The sequence below is a fragment of the Harpia harpyja genome, chromosome 11 (assembly GCF_026419915.1).
Source record: "Harpia harpyja isolate bHarHar1 chromosome 11, bHarHar1 primary haplotype, whole genome shotgun sequence".
Classification (NCBI taxonomy): Eukaryota; Metazoa; Chordata; class Aves; order Accipitriformes; family Accipitridae; genus Harpia; species Harpia harpyja.
The window spans coordinates 24,453,009-24,479,481 of record NC_068950.1 but is presented as its reverse complement, the minus strand read 5'-3'; the positions used below and the strand labels follow the sequence as shown (position 1 = coordinate 24,479,481).

Genomic DNA, 26,473 nt, shown 5'->3' with positions numbered 1-26,473 from the left:
ATTATAGCCCTCAATTGCATTATTTATGTGAGTGTTCATGTGGGAGTTTCTGTTACAAATAGAAAATTATGAAGAGAGAGCTAGAAGATGAATATTACATTTTATTCAATGATATTAATTAGTTGGCAGAGATGTTAAAAAGTTAAGTAGAATCATACAGATTATAGAATAATGAAAAAAGGAGTGGAAGGGGTTATCTGTTGCACTTATATTACACTCATTATACAGGTTGTCTATTCTCCCCTTCTACCCAAGACAAGGCCAGTGTGAATTGGTCTGCATGTTCAAAGTCATTCCTCCTTTCAGAAGTAATCACACAGATACCTACAATAAATAAGATTATCTCAGTTTTTCATTCTTTCGTGCAGCAGGGACACTTGTGAAGTTATGAATCCTAGACAGGTCAAGCCAGTCATCCAGAAACAGGTGAAAGATGCAAAAGTGCTCTAATGTGGTGCTGAATAGATCAAAAACTTAACTGAAGCATTTTTATCAAGATAGTGAGTAACTGTATGGACTAAAATATTTGCAGATTTATGTCAGATATATATAATTATTTTGGTTTCCTTTCAGCATTTACAAGATAAGATTTTTATTTTTTAATGCAAAGTTACTATGTTCAAACATTTACTCAATATAAAAAATGAGAAAAAACTTGAAAGGTAAATGAAACAGTCAAGTTTACTTTTTCTATGTCAATGACGGGTTTTTTTCTTGTTTTTCATAATATAGTAAGTAAATAAAATTAAGCTAGTCATGTAGTTCTATTGCTAAGCACTATCAGTTGCTACTTCAAAGTAGAAAAATGGGAATGAATCAGCAGCAACAAGGACAATGTTTCCAAAAATGTAAAAAATTCCTATCATCAGTATTTCTAAAATGTAAAATTCATCACAATGTGTATTGGATTTTGCAAAGAGCAACAAAATTACAGTTTTGGGGGACACTATTGATTATATTAATAATAAGTGAGATTTACTTTAAAAAAGGAACTATTACTATTTATGCTGTACATTTATATTTTATATTTGATTGACTGTAAATCAGGAAGGTGTTAATTTTTGTTTCTTTCCAGTTTCCACTTCCTAATTTTTACATATATGTGTATGTACATATTACATACACAATATGTTTGAATTACAAGCATTATATTAAATCTTTATTTGTTAAAATAATGTCTTGGCGGTGTCTGTTTTAAAATGTTTCCCAAGTACCGCTAGATAATCACTAATATACAAAGGGCTAATGTGCCTGGCTCTTATGTTCACATATGGGTGTTCACACATTAGTAGTGGAGAGTACAATACTCTCCTTATCACCTATTCTTTACATATTCTACTTAAGGATTGGTCAGAATTGAGGGTATCTGAAGTGTGCCTTTTCTTCTTAAGCAATTATAGTAGAGAAATAACTGGTTTCATTTTTTTCTTAGGGAGGTGCTGCTGGTGCATATAGTCAATACGCCTGTAATGATGTAAGCTGGTTATATATGTATTTACTGGTTGTCTACTACTGTGCTTCTTGACTCATCTCCTTACTGCAAATTGCATTTCATTCTCTTCTGCAGGGCTATATTATTCTTCCTAAGTATATTAAGGAAAATGGTGGTAGTCTGTTGTATTATTCTGAGATTAAAAACCAAAATTAAAAGGTGTTACACTGTCACTTCCTCGAAGTGTAATCTTTTATGTTATAGGGGCTACACATCACTTATTATAAATGCTTAATTTGTTAGCCTACTAAAATGTCAGAATTCTTACTGCGTAATGCTTTTTATCTGTTAGAGCAATTGTCTTTGGATGTTGCATATTGTGCAGTATTTGGGGTTTTTTTACAATCTTTGTGTATTAATCCAATAATTCTTTAATTAGTAGAGAAATTTCTATCATAGATCTCATTTATTTCATTTTCACCTGAAAACAGATTTATTTTAAAAATTAACATATTTTCCTTTTTTAAAATCATGAAAGCAAGTAAAAAAATCTATCAGAAAGACAACACACTCTCCAATGCCTGTTAGGAACTGAAACCCTGGCCAAGAAACTGCTTAATCATATGCTTAACTTGAAATACATCATTAGTTAGATTAATTCCTAAATATTAAATATATTTTATCTTTGTTTAATACGCAAGTGTAAACTGATTTGTGATAGAGCAACATTAATCTTATGACTATAGTAGAATGTTGGAAAATTTTTACTTCAGTTATCTTTAAGCAAGTTTGGTATACTTCACTATTGCCCTAGATATATTTAAGTATAGATGAAATCAGTTTGTTTTGAAGTGTACATCCTCTAAGGAAAAAAGCAATGACTTCTAGATGAAATTAACATATTATTATATAAGCAAATACCTCATTTATATTTTTATTTCAGGGTACATCCTCATCCAGCAGGGGTCTTGCCTATGGCCAGGTAACTATGTGCTTTCCAACATGTTTTCAGTTTCCTAAGCTATTCAGAAACTAAGCAGTTATGCCCAACTTTTACCAAACAATAATAAAATTCATGGAAGGGCATAAAGGGGGACTGTCTTCAAATGGTTAAGTAATAATCATATCTGGAAATAAGTTCAACAGATTAGTTACGTGTTTAGTGTATGTTGTAATATCAACTTTGTTAGAAGTTATTTACTTCTGTTTTGTACAGAAACTCAATTATATTTATTCTGTAAATGAACACCACTTACTTTTATTATGATTTTCCAAAAATCAGTGCTTTCTTTGATAGTTACTAAGAATTGAAAGTATTTTTTCTGGCTTTTGCCTATGCAATTGTACATATGGGTTGATGAAATGGAAAACTTCGCTGCACATTATTTTATGCTTCATTTAAAACATTTCTATTCTTATGGCGTATCCCATTTATTCCAGTTTATATTTCAATGGTAGGTTTTTTAGTTTTGGGGGGATAGGTTCTGGAGTTTGGGTTGGTTTCTTTTTTGATGAAGGCAGAAGAGATTAATTATTTTTTTTCTACCAATAGATTATTTTTATTATAAACAAACTTCCAATTTGATGTTAGATGAAACATTTGCAGTTTATAATGCAGCACATTATACAGTGCTGTGTAAAACTAGCAAAATAATTGGGGTTTGTAGAAAAAAATGAAACCAGTTCATTCATTTCACTTGTTCATTTATTAATTGCCAGTACTTTGAAATTTTTCTTCAGAATCTTATTTTGTTTTGTAATTTAGGGAAATGATGTTAGCTATAACATTCTTGTGGAAAATAGTGCTGTAGTTAAATTTGTCATACATTTACCTAAGCAAAAAATGGATTCTGTATTCTTTACAGTCTGTCCCTTCAAGCAGTTCAGATGCCAGTAAGAAGGTAAGCACTCCTTTTCAACTCAATGGGAAAAAATTCTTACAGTTGTAACTTGGCATGACTTCTTTTATTTCAGTGGTACTACAGTTCCTTTTACCAGTTAAGACTTTTCAGGGTTTCAACCCAGATTGATTCATATAATTTGAATCAGTTTGGTTCTTAGATGCCTTATACTAACTAGCTGTGCTGTGGTGGCTTTTGTTGATAGTTGACTTCACTGTATACAAAATAAAATTTCATACATGTTTATGGGGGTTTTTTTAAAAGAAGTTAGGATAGTGATTGTAATGTAATTAGGGCTTTTAAGGACATAGATTATGTAATTATAATTCAGATGGGGCTGCAGAATGAGTGTGACTCAAAGCAAGTGAAATCAATAGAATTCATATTACTGTTGAATGTTACTCATATTTACACGGACTATTCAGTAAACACACAATGTACCTATTCGTGTCCTCGCAGATTTTTTCTTTTTTTCATTTTAATTTCCTATTGTTTTAAGAATTCAAAACACACTGATAGTTTGGGGGTTTTTTAATAACTTAGTTTAAAAAATGTAATACTTCTCCCTGTTTTATACTCAGATTCTTTACTTCTGATAGCACAAACTTGCCTCTTCATTTTTACACCACTGGATAATACAAACTCTTTTCAGTTTAAAAAAAAGGGGGGGGGCAGGGAAAGCTTCTAAACAGAAAGTATTAAAACCTAAACAGAAGATACTACTATTGCATTTGGCTTAATTTTTTTTAATGAATTCAATATTAAGCCTTTTTTTGGCATAATACTGAATAAAAAGAAAAGAAATTGATCTTCCAGTATGGGGTGGAAAGTTGAAGAATAAAAAGGATACACAGTATAGGTCAGTGAATATGGTACAACACATGAAATCCTACTTCTGCCTCTACAGCTGAGTCATTGTGTGACTGGGAGTGAGTCTTTTATCTCCTTATACTCTTGTGTAAACCATGTATACATATATATTCTTCTTTGCTTGGTAATATGCATTAAAATTTTTTATAAAAATAGTATTTTATAAAAGTGATCATCCATAGAATTATTATCAGAGTTAGTAAACTTAGAGAATTCAGTATTCTTAATTTTCCTAACATATTTAACTATTTAAATAAACTTTATGATGAGTAATCAGCTTTCTCTGATTTCTCTATAGGTAGTGGTCATTGCCAACAGCAACCCTTTTCCACCTGTGGTAAGCAGTTTTCCTCTACAATGCTCAAAATTTTGATTCAAAAAGCTTTCAAATATCTACATGCTTAATTTGTCAGAAGGATTCCTGGCATATGGAGACAACTCTTTGGCATGCAGGGTTTACCCTAGGTGCATAATTATCTTCCAGGAAGAAGCCAGTAGTTAGATAGCTACAAATCTTGTGGTTCTAAGACTGCTATTAGTACTTGCAGAGATATTGGATTAGCTGCAGATTCCAGGTCTCAATGCATACAGTCTCTGTGTTCCTGAATAGTTTTGATTTTCTGTTTCTATTGCAATTTTCTTTTTGAAATTCAATTCCATTCTCATTTTTAAACTACTAAATTTCCACTCTGCTTACTTGGAACTCATACAGTCAGTCAGAAGTAAGTTTAGCCTTAAGATGGTTAAAGTGATTTTGTATGATGTAACTTTTTATATATATGTTTTTCTGATATCTAGTTTCTAATCAAACATATTGTTCTAACCTGAATGAAGATAAAGATGCACTTGTTCTATGCTATCCTTTCCACATCTTTCTTTCACATTTGGTTGTGTACCACACCCAAAAGATAGGACACTTTTTCTGCTGCAATACTCTGGACAAGACTTCATGCAAAATAATTAAAGATTGTTTTGTTTCATTTGCAGCGTCACACCTACCCGCAGGTAAGCATACTTTTTTCTTATGATTTCTATAATAGTAATATAGTTGTTATGGGATCAAACCAGTTGCCTCAGGATGGTGTCTGCTACCATTTTACATTCGTCCCTCGTACCCCAAAATTCAGCAAACAAATGACTGGATCAGGAATTGAATTTTTATGTATAGCGATACATGTCCAATGCAGGTGACAGTGAGAAAGGTTGGAGGGATGATGATGTCTTAGCTTCACTCACCACACTTGGAAAAGCCAAGCTGACTGGTAGTGCAAAAAGGGCATAGCCTGTGCTCTGCTGCTCTCTACATAATCTGTAATAGAAGCAGACGCAAGTGTAGAAAGTTACTTAGTAGAGTCAGGCTGTCTTCCCAGACTTTCAGAGCTGAACATGAACTAGTTTAATGCTGAGTATTAACAATTTGATAGTCAGTACATCACACATATGACCTTTCCCTTTAGTCTCCCAAGCAAAATAGTAAAACTTGGTATATTCTGTTTAACCGCATTGCATTTAAACAAGTCAAATTAAATGTTCACTGTTGTTTTTTGGTTTTGTTTTTTTTTCAGAGTTTGGGAAGTTCTGCTACTAGGATCATAATACAGGTAGACGTTCTTCCTCCATTATACTTGAGTTTTAACCAAAGCCCTGTCTCAGTAAACTAAACAATGATTCATCTCTTTGGGAATAAATAAGTATGGATAATTTATGGATATCTTAGATATCCACAAACTACAGTGGTGGAGTAGGGCTTTTCTGTGGTTACAGAAAAGTGGATATCCTACTTGGTTGCTGATTAAAGACAATTGCAGCTGTTTTCTACAGACATAAAATATGAAAACCTCTGTATGCTAATTCCATAGTGCTCTCAAAATTTGCAAAATTTAACCATCTCAATCTGCTCAGGAAGGCAGATGGAATTCTAGAACTTAAGCTTGAATGTTGTTTGATATTAAATCAAATAGGCATAAATCATAACCTGCACACTTCCATGTTCATTTAAACAGTCTATTTTTTAAATGGAAACAACTAGTTCAGCATTACATTTTTTAAAACCCTGCTAGTTAGTGCTTAGGTGAACTTTTGTTTGCTGTTGTATTTATAACATTGCTTCTTGATAACCAGGCACTTGGAAAGTTGATTACAATCCAATCTCATTAAAAGCATGTTTGTAAAGTATTATGGATATCTCAGGCATATTTTTTTCTGGGTCCTTTGCAATTTTAACCTACCTACCAGTATTCACAGTTTAGGCTTTCCTTCCTTCATATGATAGTCCTTTGGACTGTGACAACAAATTCTCACTTTCAATGAAAGATCAGTAGCAGGCTACCCCAGCCGAAATTTGGCTTTTGAAAATCATTGCTTTCAAAATGTATAGTATTAGATTCTTCCACAACTAGTGATGAATACTGGTAGAGAAAGGGATAAGATTTCCTCATTACTTTATTTCTGAATTTAAATGTATAGTGTTTTGATTACGCAGGTTAAATATTTTTCAATGTGTATATATGAATAAAACCGAAGAATATTTGATTGCTCTCATAATCCACGTACTTCATGGGAATTGAAAGATTTTCTGCAGTGACTTTTCCTTTGGTTAAATTGTAACTGTGGCTTTTCCAATTTTTGTTTTGACAAAGCCTTTATCAAAAGTTTATTGTGCTTATTCATGAAAAAATCAGTCACAATATGAATATAAGTGGATATGAGTTTAATGGCAATTTGTATGACACATTGAAGGGCAGAATTATTTAAACTCACTTGAAATACCACAGTATGACACAATGATGTATTATATGATGAATTTTCATTAAGGAAATGACATCAAGATGTATAAATACTTTTAGCACTTTATTTATGAAGGATCTTTATATACTGAAGTATTGAAAATTGTAGCGCATGAGATCGCATAAATAAAGTAAGAAAGGGCATAAGGAACTCTTTCTGGCTTTCAAACTGTCTAGTCTATAAGGATGGGGTTGCTTCTTGAAATGCCTTAATACATAAGCCATTCCTCTTAAAAATAAATAACTGGTTTTTTGTTCCTATGTAGAATGGACAAAGACAGCAAAGCAGCAGCAGCAGTACTTATGTTCAGGTAAGTGAACTTAAAAAAGACTAGAAATATTCCTGTAGATTTCACTAAAACAGGGCTAGCACAACTTGGAAATACATGATTTCCTGCATTTTTTAAATTATTTCAGACTGTGCAGATATTTATATTTCTCTGATTTTTGTTCATAAAATTGCCTTCTGATATTGGTGTTCAACTATTTTTGTTTGGAATGCTCATAAAAGTATTTCCATGTGTGATTGGTTGAAGTGAAATGACTGTATTCCACTCAATGTGTCCTCTAAAAGGTGCATAAAAGTCATGGCATTGAGGGGAAGTGATTCTAGGCTCAGTATCACACTATAAATCCCATACTGGTAGATTCAGACCCCATGTATATGAGAGCTCAAATTTCCAAAACTTGTGAAGGATAGTTGCTTATCCATATCAAGAATGATGGAGAATCGTAACTGGGAACCAATGTGCAATATCTTTCAGCCTTCCTTAAAGCCACGCAGATGAAGCTACTTCTGTGAAAAAGAAATGTGTGAATTTAGCAAATACTAACATAATGATAATACAAATTGTTGCAGAGTTACACGTAAAAATATTTGTAGTATGAACTTAAGTATAAAGGCTCTTCAGACTTACTCCTCTTTGGGGGGTTGGGTGTGGGGGGGAGCAAATATCTGCCAATATTCTCTGTACCACTACATGCAACCAGGAAAATGTTTCAAAACGGGAGCTATGACTTCTAGGGATTGTGGTCAAAGCGAGGCCAATACTCAACATCACAAATACTCAACATGCACAAGGTTGGCAGTCTGTGTCTCGATTTGATTCATGGCTTCTGCTGAGAATAGGACAATCTGCTGCACAGACGCTAGTGTACTGCTCTGTCTCCTTTGCCTCAGGAGGAGCCTTTTTGGGAAACCCTTGTGCAGCTCTATTGCCATAAATGTTATGCTCTTTATAAAAGCCTCCTTGTCAAGATGGCAATTATCTCTCTCTTTTTTTTAAAGGGTTCCCCAAGCAGTCAGTCCTATGGCCAGGTGAGACTTTTTTGCTGAAATGTATTGAGCTTTTCTGTTGGAGCCTGCCTTGTAAATGGACTTTGAGGTTTGGTTGGGTTTTTTCCCTTCTTGGTGTTGCTGAGTGGTCCTTGATTTTGGTTCATACCACTGAATTACCGTGAAGGAAAAAGAACATAGTACAGAGGAACTGTTAGTGGAAATGGGCTTTTCAGTTGCAGCTGTGCTAAGACTACAGCTTTATTTACAAACGAGTTCTTGCCTTTCTTACAGGGATACCAGCCTCAAGGTGGCACTTCCTATGGCCAGGTAAGCATCAGTCACTATACAGCATTTGAGAAGGTGGAGTGCCGTGGCACTGCAAAGGGTAGCAGATTTCAAAAAATCTTTTTTTTTCAATTTATATTGCATTATTAAAAAAAAAAAATCTCTGAATTAATTTCAAAACTTTTGTTGTGATATTGACAGTTGTGTTTTTAATGGATATCTGCAGGAAACATGGGTTCCCATTGCTATGTGATCTTTTCCATGTGGTTGGAACTTTAAAATTTATGGTAGAAATAGTCTGTTTGGTGCTCTTCCTGTTCCAGCTGATTTACATGGTACAAGACAAATTTATAGTCAGTTCTTCACTGTCTCCTTTGGTCTCAGTACAGAGAAACGGTGAGGAGGAGCTACCGAACATTGGGTCAGGTCCTCAGCTGCAGGAAGAGTTGGTCTTAGAGCCTGTAGCTGATAAATGCTTACCTCCCTTTACAGTTTTTATGTGAATTGAAGCAGCCCTAAGATAGCTATGAATTTTGGCAGGATCTTTGTGTCAGATAGCAGAAATAGGCAAGATAGTTCAAATCCTGTTTGGTAATCCCTGTCTTCATAACTCTCCCAGACAGCTGTGGCACAGGTCTGCATGTACATGAAACACCTGCTCTTTTTTGACATTATATTGAATGCAGATTGCATCAGCAGCTTATAGTTACCCACAGTAACTTTATATTAATGAAGGTTTTTTCAAAAGGTAGTTGCATCCTTGACTAATCCATTTGACCTGCTACTCTTAATTGCATTGTTTTGTTTCCATTTTATGAGTCCGTATTTTTTTTCCTAGGATTCTTTCTTAATTTTTTAAAATTATTTTTCACCTTTATTTTCCCTCAGAAGAATGGAATTGTGCAACTGAGGCCCACCAAAATACAAATATAGGAAATCAGTATTCACCTATCGTTAGCCATCTAAGCCCAGTATCTAAGGAACAGCAGGCAAAAGAAACATAGTAAGAAAATGTTGCGTCCCTTCAATGTACTGGAAAACCTTCATAAGACTAGAGTCTCATCTGAGACAGATGTAAAACTACTCTATGATTGTCATTTAATAAACACAGTGTGATCAGATATTCATCCAGAATAAGAAATATCAAAATAATTCTAGTTAAGCAGCAGAGTCTCTACATTCTCTGTCCTACACTGGGATTTCCCCCCCCCCCCCCCCCCCCCCAAAGAAACAGACATGACAGAGGCATCTGCTTCACAAATACAATAATTATGAATCAATAATTCCTTTCTTACAGGGCTACCAGCTTCAAGGTGGCAGTTCCTATGGCCAGGTAAGCATCAGCCAGTCACCAGTCAGAATACAGCATTTGAGAAAGTGGAGTGCCACGGCACTGCAAAAGCACTTAGCGATCACTCAGAATTTGAACTTCAAAGGCCATTTTGTCTGAAAGTGTGTATTCTTGCACTCTAAATTAATCCACGTGCTACTTATTTATCTGGAATCCAAGCATGTGAAATCATTGCACTTGGCATCATTGTGAGGACCAGGAGGAAGCCGGGGCTCTTGATACTGCCCTGCATAGCTTTAGGATGTAGTTCCTCGCTTTTCCTAATGCAGGCTGGATCCCTTACAAAAGGGAAGTAACCAAATGGTGTCCTTGTCTTAGGCTGGGCCAAGTTACTCGGGCAGCAGCAGTTCTTATGGCCAGGTAAGCAAATTGGATATTCTGTAGGAAGTGCTTCACCGATCTCTCTGAGAGCCCGCACAACTGGCAGATTTTTGAGAGTGATGTTTCCTTTGGTAGTCTGTGTCTCGATTTGATTCATGGCTTCTGCTGAGAATAGGACAATCTGCTGCACAGATGCTAGTGTACTGCTCTGTCTCCTTTGCCTCAGGAGGAGCCTTTTTGGGAAACCCTTGTGCAGCTCTATTGCCATAAATGTTATGCTCTTTATAAAAGCCTCCTTGTCAAGATGGCAATTATCTCTCTCTTTTTTTTAAAGGGTTCCCCAAGCAGTCAGTCCTATGGCCAGGTGAGACTTTTTTGCTGAAATGTATTGAGCTTTTCTGTTGGAGCCTGCCTTGTAAATGGACTTTGAGGTTTGGTTGGGTTTTTTCCCTTCTTGGTGTTGCTGAGTGGTCCTTGATTTTGGTTCATACCACTGAATTACCGTGAAGGAAAAAGAACATAGTACAGAGGAACTGTTAGTGGAAATGGGCTTTTCAGTTGCAGCTGTGCTAAGACTACAGCTTTATTTACAAACGAGTTCTTGCCTTTCTTACAGGGATACCAGCCTCAAGGTGGCACTTCCTATGGCCAGGTAAGCATCAGTCACTATACAGCATTTGAGAAGGTGGAGTGCCGTGGCACTGCAAAGGGTAGCAGATTTCAAAAAATCTTTTTTTTTCAATTTATATTGCATTATTAAAAAAAAAAAATCTCTGAATTAATTTCAAAACTTTTGTTGTGATATTGACAGTTGTGTTTTTAATGGATATCTGCAGGAAACATGGGTTCCCATTGCTATGTGATCTTTTCCATGTGGTTGGAACTTTAAAATTTATGGTAGAAATAGTCTGTTTGGTGCTCTTCCTGTTCCAGCTGATTTACATGGTACAAGACAAATTTATAGTCAGTTCTTCACTGTCTCCTTTGGTCTCAGTACAGAGAAACGGTGAGGAGGAGCTACCGAACATTGGGTCAGGTCCTCAGCTGCAGGAAGAGTTGGTCTTAGAGCCTGTAGCTGATAAATGCTTACCTCCCTTTACAGTTTTTATGTGAATTGAAGCAGCCCTAAGATAGCTATGAATTTTGGCAGGATCTTTGTGTCAGATAGCAGAAATAGGCAAGATAGTTCAAATCCTGTTTGGTAATCCCTGTCTTCATAACTCTCCCAGACAGCTGTGGCACAGGTCTGCATGTACATGAAACACCTGCTCTTTTTTGACATTATATTGAATGCAGATTGCATCAGCAGCTTATAGTTACCCACAGTAACTTTATATTAATGAAGGTTTTTTCAAAAGGTAGTTGCATCCTTGACTAATCCATTTGACCTGCTACTCTTAATTGCATTGTTTTGTTTCCATTTTATGAGTCCGTATTTTTTTTCCTAGGATTCTTTCTTAATTTTTTAAAATTATTTTTCACCTTTATTTTCCCTCAGAAGAATGGAATTGTGCAACTGAGGCCCACCAAAATACAAATATAGGAAATCAGTATTCACCTATCGTTAGCCATCTAAGCCCAGTATCTAAGGAACAGCAGGCAAAAGAAACATAGTAAGAAAATGTTGCGTCCCTTCAATGTACTGGAAAACCTTCATAAGACTAGAGTCTCATCTGAGACAGATGTAAAACTACTCTATGATTGTCATTTAATAAACACAGTGTGATCAGATATTCATCCAGAATAAGAAATATCAAAATAATTCTAGTTAAGCAGCAGAGTCTCTACATTCTCTGTCCTACACTGGGATTTCCCCCCCCCCCCCCCCCCCCCCAAAGAAACAGACATGACAGAGGCATCTGCTTCACAAATACAATAATTATGAATCAATAATTCCTTTCTTACAGGGCTACCAGCTTCAAGGTGGCAGTTCCTATGGCCAGGTAAGCATCAGCCAGTCACCAGTCAGAATACAGCATTTGAGAAAGTGGAGTGCCACGGCACTGCAAAAGCACTTAGCGATCACTCAGAATTTGAACTTCAAAGGCCATTTTGTCTGAAAGTGTGTATTCTTGCACTCTAAATTAATCCACGTGCTACTTATTTATCTGGAATCCAAGCATGTGAAATCATTGCACTTGGCATCATTGTGAGGACCAGGAGGAAGCCGGGGCTCTTGATACTGCCCTGCATAGCTTTAGGATGTAGTTCCTCGCTTTTCCTAATGCAGGCTGGATCCCTTACAAAAGGGAAGTAACCAAATGGTGTCCTTGTCTTAGGCTGGGCCAAGTTACTCGGGCAGCAGCAGTTCTTATGGCCAGGTAAGCAAATTGGATATTCTGTAGGAAGTGCTTCACCGATCTCTCTGAGAGCCCGCACAACTGGCAGATTTTTGAGAGTGATGTTTCCTTTGGTAGTCTGTGTCTCGATTTGATTCATGGCTTCTGCTGAGAATAGGACAATCTGCTGCACAGATGCTAGTGTACTGCTCTGTCTCCTTTGCCTCAGGAGGAGCCTTTTTGGGAAACCCTTGTGCAGCTCTATTGCCATAAATGTTATGCTCTTTATAAAAGCCTCCTTGTCAAGATGGCAATTATCTCTCTCTTTTTTTTAAAGGGTTCCCCAAGCAGTCAGTCCTATGGCCAGGTGAGACTTTTTTGCTGAAATGTATTGAGCTTTTCTGTTGGAGCCTGCCTTGTAAATGGACTTTGAGGTTTGGTTGGGTTTTTTCCCTTCTTGGTGTTGCTGAGTGGTCCTTGATTTTGGTTCATACCACTGAATTACCGTGAAGGAAAAAGAACATAGTACAGAGGAACTGTTAGTGGAAATGGGCTTTTCAGTTGCAGCTGTGCTAAGACTACAGCTTTATTTACAAACGAGTTCTTGCCTTTCTTACAGGGATACCAGCCTCAAGGTGGCACTTCCTATGGCCAGGTAAGCATCAGTCACCGGCCAGTATACAACCTGTGTGTGATGTTCCCATATATGTATTGAGAATTGTATGGTTTCTTGAAATAGTATAGTAACTTCTCATTAGAAGTAAGTATTTTTCAGTTTTTTTCGTGTGGGTCTGGGAACAATAGGCTCATTGAAGCAGCTCTTTCCCACATACGAAGCAGTGCATGTAGGTGTCAGCTTTTTGATACACTATAATATTCAACATACCCAATACTTCAGAATAAAATTCATAGTAGGATGTAGCTGGTCTTCTACGTTTAAACACTCAGGCAGCTAAAGCCCTTTAAAATTTATTTCTGTATTTGAAATGGAGAAAAGGAATATTTGGATTACTGAGCTGGTCTTTTTTTTTCCCAGCAGGGTGGATATCCTTCTTCAGGTGGCAGGAGTGGTTGTGGACAAGTAAGTCTTCTTTCTCCAAAGTATTTGAAAACTAGACCCAGCTTTCTTTGTAGTAGTAACATATTTTTCAGTAAGTTATATAATGTTTGTTGGTTGGAATCTCTTGTTTTCATTGTTACATGGAATTATCTAGCACAGAGATCAAAAAAGGCTGATATTGTTGGTCATTGTAACCAAAATGAAGTGGCTTCTCCCATCTAGTGTTACACACAGAAGACAGTCAAGTAGTGATTCATCTCTCTACTCAGTAAACAGATAAAACCTTTGCCTGGGAATGATTTTCATATGCTGCTCCATTTAATTCCTATAGAAAGTGATAGGATCAGAGAGTGGTTCCTGTGGAATAAGAATTAGATTAGTAGTTTTCATCCTGGTTCCATTTCAACTTCTGTATGCCTACAATGATGTAAAGACTGTGTCTTCAATGATGAGATCCCAGGTGACAGTATCATGGATGAGGCTATGATAGTAAACCTATGTTCAAATAAATATATTGGGGAAAGCAACAAGAATGAAAGAGAAGTATAAATACAGAATTTTTTAGCAGAAGTATTTAGCAGAAATATTAGGATTGGTATGAGTTAAGTATGAATGGAAATGCACGCAAAAACATCATAAGAAGCAGTACAAGGACACAGTTAACAGCAATGAAACTGATAAACACTGAAGAATGTGTTATTTCCATGAAAGCTGTGTCACAGGCTGATTTATCAACAGAACACCTGTGCTCTAATAATGGGAGGGTGACAACCAGGGTAGAACTCATTGTGTGTACTGTTTCTCATCCTGTTATCCCAACAGGAAGGCTGGCTGTAGCCAAAATATACCCAAAACAGGAAAATGAAAGGCATTGGGCAGCAGCCTTGCCTAAGATCTATGATGGATGAATCTAGCAAGATTCTGAGGTAGATGGTCACACAACAGTAACTGTTGATTCCTAAAAGGACTGTCCAAAAAAAAAAATCCAGTTCATCTTTACCAATCAAGAGGAACTATGATGATACAGAGAGACATCAGTTGCCAGCCTACCTCACTTTCCATGTGGCACACAAGTAGTACTGCTTTGATCATCTGTGTGCATGTGTATTGGTGTTTGTGAGTATGTGGGTATGGGAGTGACAGAGGGTAAAGTCACAGACTTAAAGGGTTAAATAAAATTCAACTCATCCTCTGTAATATTTTATGTTGAGTTTTGTTACATTAATTCTCACATAAGAAATTTTAAGAAAGCTAATTACTTTGCAAGAAAATTAAAATTTGGGCATTTACCTTTTGGTTTGTTTGTTTTTTTAACAGGGTATTTCATATGATAGCAATCCCTGCCACCAGGTAAATGGCATTCCTCCTCTGATTTTAAGATGCATCCAAAATTAGTTTTGCCACTAACTTAATTAGTACCAACTTCAGATTGATAGAATGCAAATCCATGTAATCTTACCAATGACGAGATTAGAACTCACTGCCTTCCTATACACAGGAGCATTACAGGGGCTTGGGGTATTTTTCCCCCCTTTTTCCTAGCATTATGTCTGTGAAATGTCTAGCTCTATAGGATATTAAGGCCAGATTCTGGAAAGAACTAATCTGCTGCAGAGTTGCTCAACTGGCACTACTTAAATCAGGGCTGGGGCTCACCAGCCTCTCTGCAGACTTTTCCCATCAAAAGTCAGCAAATATTTTAGGACTGCCATTTGAGGTTCCAGAAAGAGATTAGCTTAACAATTCATTCAGTTTGTGCAGTGAAGTACAGATAGCTACATGTGTATTTGTTACAAGTTTCAGTGTTGGAACGCTAAAAACCACTATCCTAAAAGGTTTCTGCTATGTTTAAAGAAACAATCTCTGTAAATGTTAAAAATTACTAAGAAAACAGCAATAGATGATCTGGGTTTTAATTTGTGATACTTCTCTTGATTATTACTGATTTTTCACAAGAAATAGAAAAATTGGATAGATTCATTGTATTAACAAATACCATATTTTAGCGATATAAATATATACTATATTTATAAATATACAACAACATAGGTGTTGCTATAATATATTATTATAATGTGGTATAGTATATACAATATGCTGTATGTAATATATTATTGTAACTTGAAAGAATAATATATGATATAGGTATAAATTATACTATTTTATAATAGCTTTTCTAGTTTTTTTTATAAAGAGGAGTTATTTGTTTCTAAGACTAAAGGAAACACTTAAATTTTGTACTAAAAACTGCTAGAACATTGAAAGATAATACTTTTCATTTCATTTTCCTTTGTCTTTTCTGGATGAAGTCTCAGCCCTGTTTTAGTGAATGGCAAATACCCCAATCACTTCAATAGCTCAGGATTTCACTGTTCTTATGCAGTTTTGACACTAATACTTCTACAAATGTCTTTTCTGACTTCACTTGAAGGAGTTACATTCCTCTTCTGAAAAGGGCATGTTGAAGCATACTGAGTGTTTTATTTAAAACCTTTTCCTCAAGGCCACTGTATCTCACAGCTCATGGCTTTCTGTGTAATAATGCTGCCAGGGGAATTTTTCCTTCCATTTGTATAAATTAGGTTTTCTACAAAAGAAGAAAAGATACATTCTCTAGAGACCATTCAGAATGAAACATCTGTGTACTAGGCATTACTTAAAGATAAATGTTTGTGGTTCCTTGACATATGTCTCATCTAGTATTTACCTTTGGACTATTGGCAATCTATGCTTACTACATTAGAAAACATATCTATATTGCGTATCTGCCTCTGCTCCTTACTCCTCCTAAGCAAGTATCGTAGCTTTCATTAAAATAATCCATAGCCAAACAGTAAGTGTCTAAAGCATGCATAATTTTTGTCTAATTTAGAGGATGGATCACAGGGTGGTCAGGTAGGTAGCTCTTTATTATCCATTGGTAAAAACTTTTTAAGCAGTTCTAATCCAGAGCATAGTTTTCTTGCTCATGAGGGTATAGACTCTTGCAGAGTCTCCCGAGCTCCAGCCTGTAACTCATTCTCTTCAAACATACTTTTTACCAGCCCTGAAATTCTGCTGACATAGGAAGAACTTGGCAACCTAATAAAGCTAGCTCTGTGGATTCTGATCAAATTCAGCTCTCCAGCATTATAACTGTTTTGTTTTCACAGGGTGGATCATACTCCTTACAAAACTATGGTGGTAGCCAAGTAAGTACTAGATTATTATTTCTTCCCACTGAGGTTTTCCTTCAGACAAGGTCCATGATGGCCGATCAATATCCAATCTGCAATGTTGTAATATTAATTCTAAATTATTTTTTGTTGTTGTTGTTAGCAGAGTGCATCATCATCCTCACAAAATTATGGTGGCAACCAGGTAGGTAGACCTTGATTTTTTCCTGGTAAGAATTTTTATCATATCTGATAAGTCGTCTAGATATCTAGGAAGTTGTACTTATTCAAAGGAATCCCAGGCAATTGTTTATTCCAGCTTTACAGCCTCCACAAAAAAAAAAAAAAAATCACAGTTTCTTCTGAAGTAGGGTTTATATTTGTTTGTTTTATTGGGTGGATCCTTCTCACAAAACTATGGTGGTGGCCAAGTAAGTAATGCTCTATTTCCCTACTTGTACGTCACTTCATACAAGCTTTAGCCTCTGCTCAAAATCAGGTTTTCTATGTTCTGATTTTCTCTTTGTTTGTTTGTTTTAAAGGGTGGATCGTCCTCCTCAGACAACTATTATGATAGTCAGGTAACTAGCTCTTTCTTTCTCCTAGTTGTATATTATTTCATACTAATCTTTTTAGTCCCTGCATCATCTTTCTCAGAGATGTAAAAAACATAATAGTTTCTGTGCTCTTTTTGTTTTGGATTGGGTTTGTTTTTTTTTTCTTTACTGAAGAACAGAACATTCCCTGTAAGCAATTATTGCAGCCATGTATTTCACTCCTTATTTTCCTTATAAAGGTCCTACTTTAATGTAACTCAGATTTTTCTTTGCATGAGCCTCAATTCTGTCTTGCAGAGTACAACATCAAAGTGTATTTTTAACAATCCATTTTTGTGAGGAAATAACTGGTATCTGATATCCTTCTAGGATTCACAATATTCCTCAGATGATAATCCCAACGCCTGTGATGATGTGAGTATGCTTTCTCTAATATATTTTCATCATATTTTTCATGTAGATGGGAAAATATTGCACTGCTAGATGCAGTCTTGTGAGCAGAATGATTCAGAAAGAATGTTGAGTTCCCACACTAATAGCTGTTTCAGTAACTGCAGGTTTTCTTACTGAAAATTGTCATGTAAGTGTTTACAGATATGTTTTGCGCTTTTAAATGCATTTAACTTGATGAAATGAAATATGGAAAAAAATATTTTAGTGGCTTTGCAGTAACAGAAGATTTTGCCTAAAATCTAAGGATACATTTTACAGTAATCTTCCAAAAAAAAGAAAATCCCATAGACAAGCTTTAAATACATACAATGAATGAAAGAAGAGAGATACAGTGGCAGATATTCCACTGCTTTTCATGTTACATTTCTACCAATCTGAAGTTGCTATTAAAATGTTTTTCAGACTGGAATGGTCAGATTTCAAACTAATTTAAGCAATGCTGTGGAGGATGTGAGCAACAAATTATTTTTGTTATGTCTGTGTGCAGTATCAGAAAGAATCAGGTTTCTGTAAGCTTACTGTATTTAAATAATTCTTAAAGAAGGAAATAATTTATTCTTTTCCAGAATGACACTACCTATAGTGCCAATGGTCAGGTAAGTGCTTTTTTTCTTCTGCAGTATTCAAATTCTTATGGTTAATGACAGTGTTAGTGACTGAACACTTTTACATTAGACCTGTGGGCCTATAATTGTAGTGTATGATTGCTTTACAATACCCTTCAAAAAGGTCTTTGATGTTATATTTCTCTGTACTCAATACCTCTAGCTGTTCTTAAGACTGTTGCATAATTATTTAAAACTGCACAATACTTCTAAGAATATATATCAACACAGGTTTTTTTGCAGTATATGCACTTTGACTGGATAGTTATTTGGGAATTAACCATCTGTGTACTTGGCATGTAGCCACCTCAAGCTTTTTCCAGTTACATGCTAGTATTGTAAAGTAACATTTATCCCTTGGTAATACTCTGTCAAGACTTTCCATCTGTCCTACAAGCAGAAACTGTGATTAACATGGATAGATTGTGACAAAGCAAATACACTGTTGTGTAAATGAATGACATTTTTCCATACTTCTTTCTGTTCATAGAAAAGCTTTTTCCATCTGTTACAGCCTCCTTTTGTTTTACTGCCATCTAGAGTTACTTGCCTTTTCTTCAGTTGTCAGCCATATACTTTACTGCTTCGTTATTTTCCCTATTTTTCCTCTCTAGTACTTTAGTACTGCACCAAGCATGTATATTAGGAAGTAAGGAGGCCTTCTGAAAACATCTTTTGGTTTTGCTTATATTTACCTTGAATGCATTGCATTAGGTTTAATGCAAAAGGTTCTACAAAAGAAATCCTTCATTGCTTCCTCCTTTGTTCACAAAAGATGCTGTTATTCCCTTGGTTTTCCCTATCCAGTGCATATTGCTGGACTTCATTGTAAAAGAGTTTGCTTCTAAACACTCTCACAAAGAACGGTGGTGAATGTTCAAAAAAAAAAACCAACCCCAAAATTCATTATACAGATTGTTCTCTAAACCACAGTGGCTAAGCTGAGGAAGACTCTGCTAGGCAGGAACTTCTGATGAAGGAGTGATAAGGTAAAAACAGACGAAGGCTATGCTTTTTAAAACTCTTACTAATAGCAAAAAGATAGCTCTGGACATTTTCCTGCCCCAAAATATGCCACCTTGACAAGTTTAGGTAAATTTTTGCTGAAAGTATTTTGTGTGGATGGCTGCATCTGTAAAGTAATAACTGGCTTCTGGCTCCTTTACAGAGTTCTGGTTGTGGAAAAAAGAAAGTTGTTGTTGCCCGAGTAAGTAACTTTTTTTTTTTCTTTCCTTTTTTTACTGCTTGTAGGATTTTTGCCCTAACTATATATAATTTTTCCCAATTATGCCTAATTTTTCCCTAATCATGTTTGTCCTAATTAATATTCTGTTATTTAAGGAAAAAGTAAAATAAAATAGCTTGGCTATTTGCTCTTTGGGTGAACTTACTTTCAAGGAAGTGTGTGTATATATATATATATATATATGTATGAAAACAAGACATGAAAATCCTGCTGTGATGTATAGGGCAGCTCAAATTCCTGTTCTTCAGGAAGCACATACAAAGTTTGTTCAAGCTAAAGATAAAATTAAATGTGCCATACAAACAGAGGACAGCTAAAATTTTAGCTGAAGTAGGATAGAAGAATGAGGTAAGAAAGAATAATGTTTGGTAATTTATTGTATTCAGCATGTTGTAGAGGAGATACAGATAGGCGTATCGTATAGCTTCAAGTCAGCTTCAGCAGTAGGCTACAAAAATTATGTGCAAATAACCTTTTATTTTGTAATGCCTACTCAATGTATGCATTAAAGGGTCTGGAGTTGTTATGAATAAACAATATGGAAAAAAAGAAGGCCTGTCACTGATCACAGAGTTTTCATCTCCTACAAGTAAATGTCTTTGTTTTTTACAGGATACATCACATGTTTTGAGCAGAAGAGACACTGATGTACAGGTAAACCCCTCTTGTCACTTTTCTGAACTACTGCTGGTATTACAGCTCCTTGGTGATTACCTACAAAAAGAAGAAGAAGGATCTAGTTTCCACAACAGAGTATTCTGTTCAGAGTTAGGTAGTTCTTTCCCAATAGAACTATGTATTTTAATTTATTACCCTTACAGAAAAATGAGTCATTTCTTGTTTCTTCACAGAATGAGTCTTCTACTTCAAATAGCAGCTACACCAACCTCCAGGTAATAACATAGTGTCTACTGCATGACCTCATTACAAGGAGCTTTCTGATAAATTATATTTCATTTCTGAAATTAGTTCCACTAATTTATCTGTGCTGAAGGATGCTATTTTGATTTGGCAGCATTTTCCTTATAATGTTATAATTTTGCACACTTGTAAATAATGATAATGGGCCCAGAATATACTGTTTCCACTGTTCCTTCACTCTACTAAGCAGGTAAGTATTGCAGGTGTTTACATAATATTTTGTAAAAGTTGTTTGCAAAACACAAAAGAAATAGTTTTAGAATCTTTTTTTAGAAACAGTCCTGCTCTAGTGATGGTAATGGCCAGATACATAATTCTGTTTCATTTAGAATTTGGTAATAAGGTACATCTTAGTGATTATGTACTTCTGTTACAAAAGCAGGTCCAACTTTCATATTCTGTAGACTTACGTACTGCTGCAGCACTGTATATGTTATAGAATTATGTGAAATCTAACTGATCCAGAGTGGCACCTGACTCTATTTTTTGTAATGTTTTGTACTGTATTGGTATCCATCAGCTTTCCAGAGATCTGGAATCCTGCTGTGTCCAGCATTATGTAGATGTAACACTAGCATAGTCCTCTGTCTCAGAAAGTTTGAAGTCTAATTCAACAGTACAGTCAGATCTCTGAGTTCCAGAAAGTAACAGTTTTCTTAATTAGTTTTCTTGATACCCATTCCCTGTGTATTGTATCCAGACACTAATTAAGTTTCATCCAAATTTATGTTTCACAATGATTCATACAGAAAGTTCTGAACAGATAATGTTTGTTGGTGCAGGGAAAGGGTACAAAGAGTTTGTCACCTTACTTCTCACTACATAATTTTATACGTGTTAGATTCTGATAAAATGCTTCTATAAAAAATAATTGGTTTCTTCACAGGGTGGATCATTTATTGCAACCGGTGGTGGATCAAGTAGTCAGGTCAGGATTTTCTCTATTTTTATGTAGTCTTGTCCAGATAGCTTCATGGTAATTAAACTAATTAAAATCAGGAGTCAGAGTTTAAGTCCCATAGTTTTGCGGGGGGATTACTGATGTTATGCATTAAATTGTAAATGAAGTGACCCTGTTCAGATTAAATTTATCTGAAATGGCGCTCTGAAATCAATTCTTAACACTGTTTCAACTTCACACATGGTTTTTGGTGAGAGTACAATGGTGATTCTCTGTACTCTTGACTACCCAGATAATTCTCTCTTGAGGACGCATCTGCCGTTGAGCCATAGCACTGAGAGATGTAGTATCAGTCTAACTTCCAAAGCAAAAGTTAAATGTATAGAGCTATGCTGTCTCCTCATTTGTTCTAGGTATAGGAAACGTCACAGCTACTTTGTAGTCCCACAGTCTTTCTTCCCTAAACATAGTTTAATGTCTGAAATAAGATTTTATTTTAAACTTCCACAAAGCAATAATTGTTTCCTTTATTTTAATTTATAGGGTGGTTGCATTTGTCCTGATGGGAGCAGTGGTAATAGTCAGGTAATTATTTTTCTGAGTTTATACTTTCATGTATATAATGGAGTATTTTGAATTAATCACCTAGTAAGTATGGACACTTGGGTAACACTAAACATGATTGATAATTTCCTTAGTAGGGATAGAATTATATACAATGAAATGGAAGAATGAGTCCCACTTTAACTGCGTAATTACCATTTGGTCACTAACTTTCTGTAACTGTGCTTGGTAATCCAGATGCTCTGTCAGTTGACTGTTATGTGCTAATTGTTCATTGTTTTCAAAAACCAGAGTCAATATGCCCTGTAGTAACAATTTAATTGCAGCCAGCTTAAGTTCCTTGTCCTTCTCACTGGTGCAATAAAATATTGTGACTACAATGTCAAAATCTGATAAATATTAAAAAGATAATCTCTTAAATCAATATTTAAACTATTCTTTCCCATAAAGAGAATCATTGCAATTTCATGACCAGTGGCACTGGATAAACTTTTCTCTTAGGCAATACCTCCGTGCCAGGAAAAAGCCCAAGGAATGCAGTTACATAAGCATTATAGACTAGCTTTACCAGGCTTCTGGCTTCACGTGGCTTTGCCAGGTGAACTTGGATTTTAAAGTCACCTATATTCTACCTGAAAACTTATTTTTGAAGCTTCTATTGAAGCTGTATTTACATAAACACATTGGAATGGTGTAATTTTTTTTAGTTTTCAATTTCAACAAGAATCATATTGTAGATTATTATTTCTATAAAAAAGCACGCTATTTAAAAAAATTAAATGTTTAAAGAAATTACTGCTTTCTGAACTTAACTATCATTATCTTTAACATACAGTAACAGTAATTTTGATCAGGTAAAATACCACCTCTTTCATACAAAGGCTAAGCAGTAATCATGACCTACATGTTTTAAAATATAGACGAGTCTATCAAAATAACTAATATTGAAACTTCATCGAGGAAAAACTTTTTTATTTGTCATGTGATTGTAATGCTATATAAGCAAATCCATTCACAAGGAAAAAGGTGGACATATTTATGGAATTTTTCATTCTAATAGGCCCTTTTTCTTTGCATGCTTAAATTTGTGCAAAAAGAGGCTTAGTTTTAAACAGCAAGCCACCACAGCTTGGCTGGGAGGAGAACGTATTTAGTTGCTATCAAACAATAATTTTCAACATGAAGAAAATAAAACATCTAAATTGGACACATTAGAAAACCAGTTTTCAGTGCAGATGTGTCCACTTTGATACACAAGAGACTTGTATTTCAGTTTGTGATAGTATCAGCTGATAGAATTAATTTATGATAAACTAGGTAGCAATAGTCTTGATCTTTGTCTTCACCCAACAATAAAGTTCAGCGATCTTTGCAAAGGAATAGACTGAATTAAAAACCAGACTTATTTTCAGTTTCTGTCTACGTCGATCCTCTATATATGGCAGTAGCAGTGCCTAAGATTAGCATGTAAACACATTGGCCATAATAGGCAGGTTTGTTCTTCTGAATAAAAAAAGCGAGGTATAGGTAGATGTATATGTATAAATAAACCAGCAGGCATAAATCTTATGTAAAAGAGACAGTCATCTACTTCCTTGAAGATTCTTCAGCCCAGGACGAAAATTCCTGCAAAAAGCTTTCTTCTTAATTTAAAAGCTATGAGTTACATGAAGGTCTTTTCAAACCTGGAAAAGATTATAAATTAAGAGTCAAAGCTATACATATTTAAACCGTCTTGTTTCAAAGGAAACAATGGGTTTCCTTATGTGGATCCCCAAATTCCTCATGCTGCAATTATTCCACTTTTTCTCTAAGCTTCATCTAAAGACAAGAGCTCAGTCTACAAATAGTCACAGAGGAAGCAGTCTAACCATAGAATAATACTTTGTCTATTTTGTATATAAAGGGGATGTGACAGTAATAATGGATGTTATGTACTAGTAGATAGTCTTCTCCTTTAAGTGGTGAGATTAAAAATCTGCTCTCCTAAACCCTATTTACACTTTAGAAGTTCAGTATTCTGGCAATTTTAAAAAATATATGATAAGAGTTATGATCATCTATAACAATACAGAGTCTGCCAGGTATGACATAGGATTCTGAGATTAGAAAGAATAAAATGAAAAGTTACTATTTCTTTCAGTTCCTTTAACCTGAACAGAAATGTGCCTGCTAAAAGTTTCCTTATCTGTGACAAAAATAACCAGTGTTCTCTTTTAATGATTGCAGTAATGTCCTTTTTAAAAGCTCTGTTTTGAAAGAATAGAAATTCAGAAATAGACTCACTTAAATGCCTCTTAGCAAGAAAATAGCTAGTCTGTGTTTTCATTTCAGGGAGCCCCAGGTTCTTCACACAGCACATATTCTGGTAACCAGGTAAACATTCAGATAAAATGCCCTATTCAGAAGCTCCACCTAAAAGCTTCCCTGAAAGAGCAGCCAAACATAAACCGGTAACCCATTCTGTCTTCTGCACAGGGAGGGCCTTCCTTCTATCCCGGAGGATCCTATGGACAGGTAGTTGTTCTTCCTCCCTTACCAGGATAACACAGACTCCCATCATCCTGTTTCCTTCACTCCTGATATTGTGGGTGCCATGACATGCTATAATTACAGACCTGATAGTTGTCTCCTGGAGTAGAAAACTTAAATTAACCCTGATGTAACCTAGTGGTGTGAAGCTTGACAGAGAACAGTACAGAACAGTATGGAACAATACAGAATCTGCAGTTTCCTTGCAGAACTCAAATTTCAGCAGGCTAAGAAAATTACAGCCAGAAGACTTCTTCCAATAGTACCTAAAAGTTAGCTCAAAATTGGGAGAAAGGGTGTAAAGTGGGAACTGGATACACTGGTATTTAAATACTCATCTGGTCTGCAGAAAACAGCTGGTCTGTGTTTTCCTTTCAGGATGGCCCAGGGTCTTCCCACAGCTCTTACTCCGGTAACCAGGTAAATATTCTGGTCACTGTGCCTGCACAGGAGCAGTCTAAAAGTCTTCCTTGAGAGAACATTTCAACTATAAAACAGTAAACTTTTATGTTTTCTGTACAGGGAGGGTCTTCCATCTATTCTGGTGGATCTTACGGACAGGCAAGTGTTCTTCCTCGTTTGTAAAGATAAGATAGACTTCCGTTGTCTTCATTCCTATATTCCCCATATAGTGGCCGTTGTGAAACGTAACACCCAAGAATTGAATCAACCATTTGTAACTTTCAACATGAAGTCTGTCAGAGGAAAAGACTGAATTGTGTTTACAACTTCTATGGAATGATCTTTCATCCAGCTAAGAAGATCAGTGATAAAAAGTTCCTTGTTCTTTAAAAACTTTGGCCTAAAGTGAGAGTTGGATACCTTGCTGTTTACACCATCCTGCTAGCAAGAAAATAGCTAGTCTGTGTTTTCATTTCAGGGAGCCCCAGGTTCTTCACACAGCACATATTCTGGTAACCAGGTAAACATTCAGATAAAATGCCCTATTCAGAAGCTCCACCTAAAAGCTTCCCTGAAAGAGCAGCCAAACATAAACCGGTAACCCATTCTGTCTTCTGCACAGGGAGGGCCTTCCTTCTATCCCGGAGGATCCTATGGACAGGTAGTTGTTCTTCCTCCCTTACCAGGATAACACAGACTCCCATCATCCTGTTTCCTTCACTCCTGATATTGTGGGTGCCATGACATGCTATAATTACAGACCTGATAGTTGTCTCCTGGAGTAGAAAACTTAAATTAACCCTGATGTAACCTAGTGGTGTGAAGCTTGACAGAGAACAGTACAGAACAGTATGGAACAATACAGAATCTGCAGTTTCCTTGCAGAACTCAAATTTCAGCAGGCTAAGAAAATTACAGCCAGAAGACTTCTTCCAATAGTACCTAAAAGTTAGCTCAAAATTGGGAGAAAGGGTGTAAAGTGGGAACTGGATACACTGGTATTTAAATACTCATCTGGTCTGCAGAAAACAGCTGGTCTGTGTTTTCCTTTCAGGATGGCCCAGGGTCTTCCCACAGCTCTTACTCCGGTAACCAGGTAAATATTCTGGTCACTGTGCCTGCACAGGAGCAGTCTAAAAGTCTTCCTTGAGAGAACATTTCAACTATAAAACAGTAAACTTTTATGTTTTCTGTACAGGGAGGGTCTTCCATCTATTCTGGTGGATCTTACGGACAGGCAAGTGTTCTTCCTCGTTTGTAAAGATAAGATAGACTTCCGTTGTCTTCATTCCTATATTCCCCATATAGTGGCCGTTGTGAAACGTAACACCCAAGAATTGAATCAACCATTTGTAACTTTCAACATGAAGTCTGTCAGAGGAAAAGACTGAATTGTGTTTACAACTTCTATGGAATGATCTTTCATCCAGCTAAGAAGATCAGTGATAAAAAGTTCCTTGTTCTTTAAAAACTTTGGCCTAAAGTGAGAGTTGGATACCTTGCTGTTTACACCATCCTGCTAGCAAGAAAATAGCTAGTCTGTGTTTTCATTTCAGGGAGCCCCAGGTTCTTC

General features: G+C 35.8%; 1 protein-coding gene across 9 annotated transcripts in view; it reads left to right on the top strand.

Annotated features, from left to right (window-relative positions):
* LOC128148206 (hornerin-like) overlaps positions 1-26,473 on the top strand; it is a 59,121-nt gene that overhangs the window by 10,758 nt on the left and 21,890 nt on the right. Inside the window, exons 10-45 of one of the 9 annotated variants that reach the window (XM_052801746.1) lie at positions 1,433-1,474; positions 2,376-2,414; positions 3,298-3,333; positions 4,502-4,540; positions 5,191-5,208; positions 5,769-5,804; positions 7,256-7,300; positions 8,278-8,307; positions 8,560-8,595; positions 9,851-9,886; positions 10,223-10,264; positions 10,560-10,589; positions 10,842-10,877; positions 12,133-12,168; positions 12,505-12,546; positions 12,842-12,871; positions 13,124-13,159; positions 13,544-13,585; positions 14,882-14,914; positions 16,717-16,755; positions 16,883-16,924; positions 17,262-17,300; positions 17,646-17,690; positions 18,296-18,325; positions 19,503-19,541; positions 20,193-20,234; positions 20,432-20,473; positions 21,388-21,429; positions 21,946-21,987; positions 24,301-24,342; positions 24,445-24,483; positions 24,877-24,918; positions 25,021-25,059; positions 25,379-25,420; positions 25,523-25,561; positions 25,955-25,996. In XM_052801746.1, coding sequence (XP_052657706.1) covers positions 1,433-1,474; positions 2,376-2,414; positions 3,298-3,333; positions 4,502-4,540; positions 5,191-5,208; positions 5,769-5,804; positions 7,256-7,300; positions 8,278-8,307; positions 8,560-8,595; positions 9,851-9,886; positions 10,223-10,264; positions 10,560-10,589; positions 10,842-10,877; positions 12,133-12,168; positions 12,505-12,546; positions 12,842-12,871; positions 13,124-13,159; positions 13,544-13,585; positions 14,882-14,914; positions 16,717-16,755; positions 16,883-16,924; positions 17,262-17,300; positions 17,646-17,690; positions 18,296-18,325; positions 19,503-19,541; positions 20,193-20,234; positions 20,432-20,473; positions 21,388-21,429; positions 21,946-21,987; positions 24,301-24,342; positions 24,445-24,483; positions 24,877-24,918; positions 25,021-25,059; positions 25,379-25,420; positions 25,523-25,561; positions 25,955-25,996 — 1,371 coding nt within the window. Of the gene's footprint in view, positions 1-1,432; positions 1,475-2,375; positions 2,415-3,297; positions 3,334-4,501; positions 4,541-5,190; positions 5,209-5,768; positions 5,805-7,255; positions 7,301-8,277; positions 8,308-8,559; positions 8,596-9,850; positions 9,887-10,222; positions 10,265-10,559; positions 10,590-10,841; positions 10,878-12,132; positions 12,169-12,504; positions 12,547-12,841; positions 12,872-13,123; positions 13,160-13,540; positions 13,586-14,881; positions 14,915-16,716; positions 16,756-16,882; positions 16,925-17,261; positions 17,301-17,645; positions 17,691-18,295; positions 18,326-19,502; positions 19,542-20,192; positions 20,235-20,431; positions 20,474-21,387; positions 21,430-21,945; positions 21,988-24,300; positions 24,343-24,444; positions 24,484-24,876; positions 24,919-25,020; positions 25,060-25,378; positions 25,421-25,522; positions 25,562-25,954; positions 25,997-26,473 lie in introns of all 9 variants that reach the window. The other 8 variants (XM_052801750.1, XM_052801748.1, XM_052801749.1 and 5 more) reach the window with 8 other exon arrangements.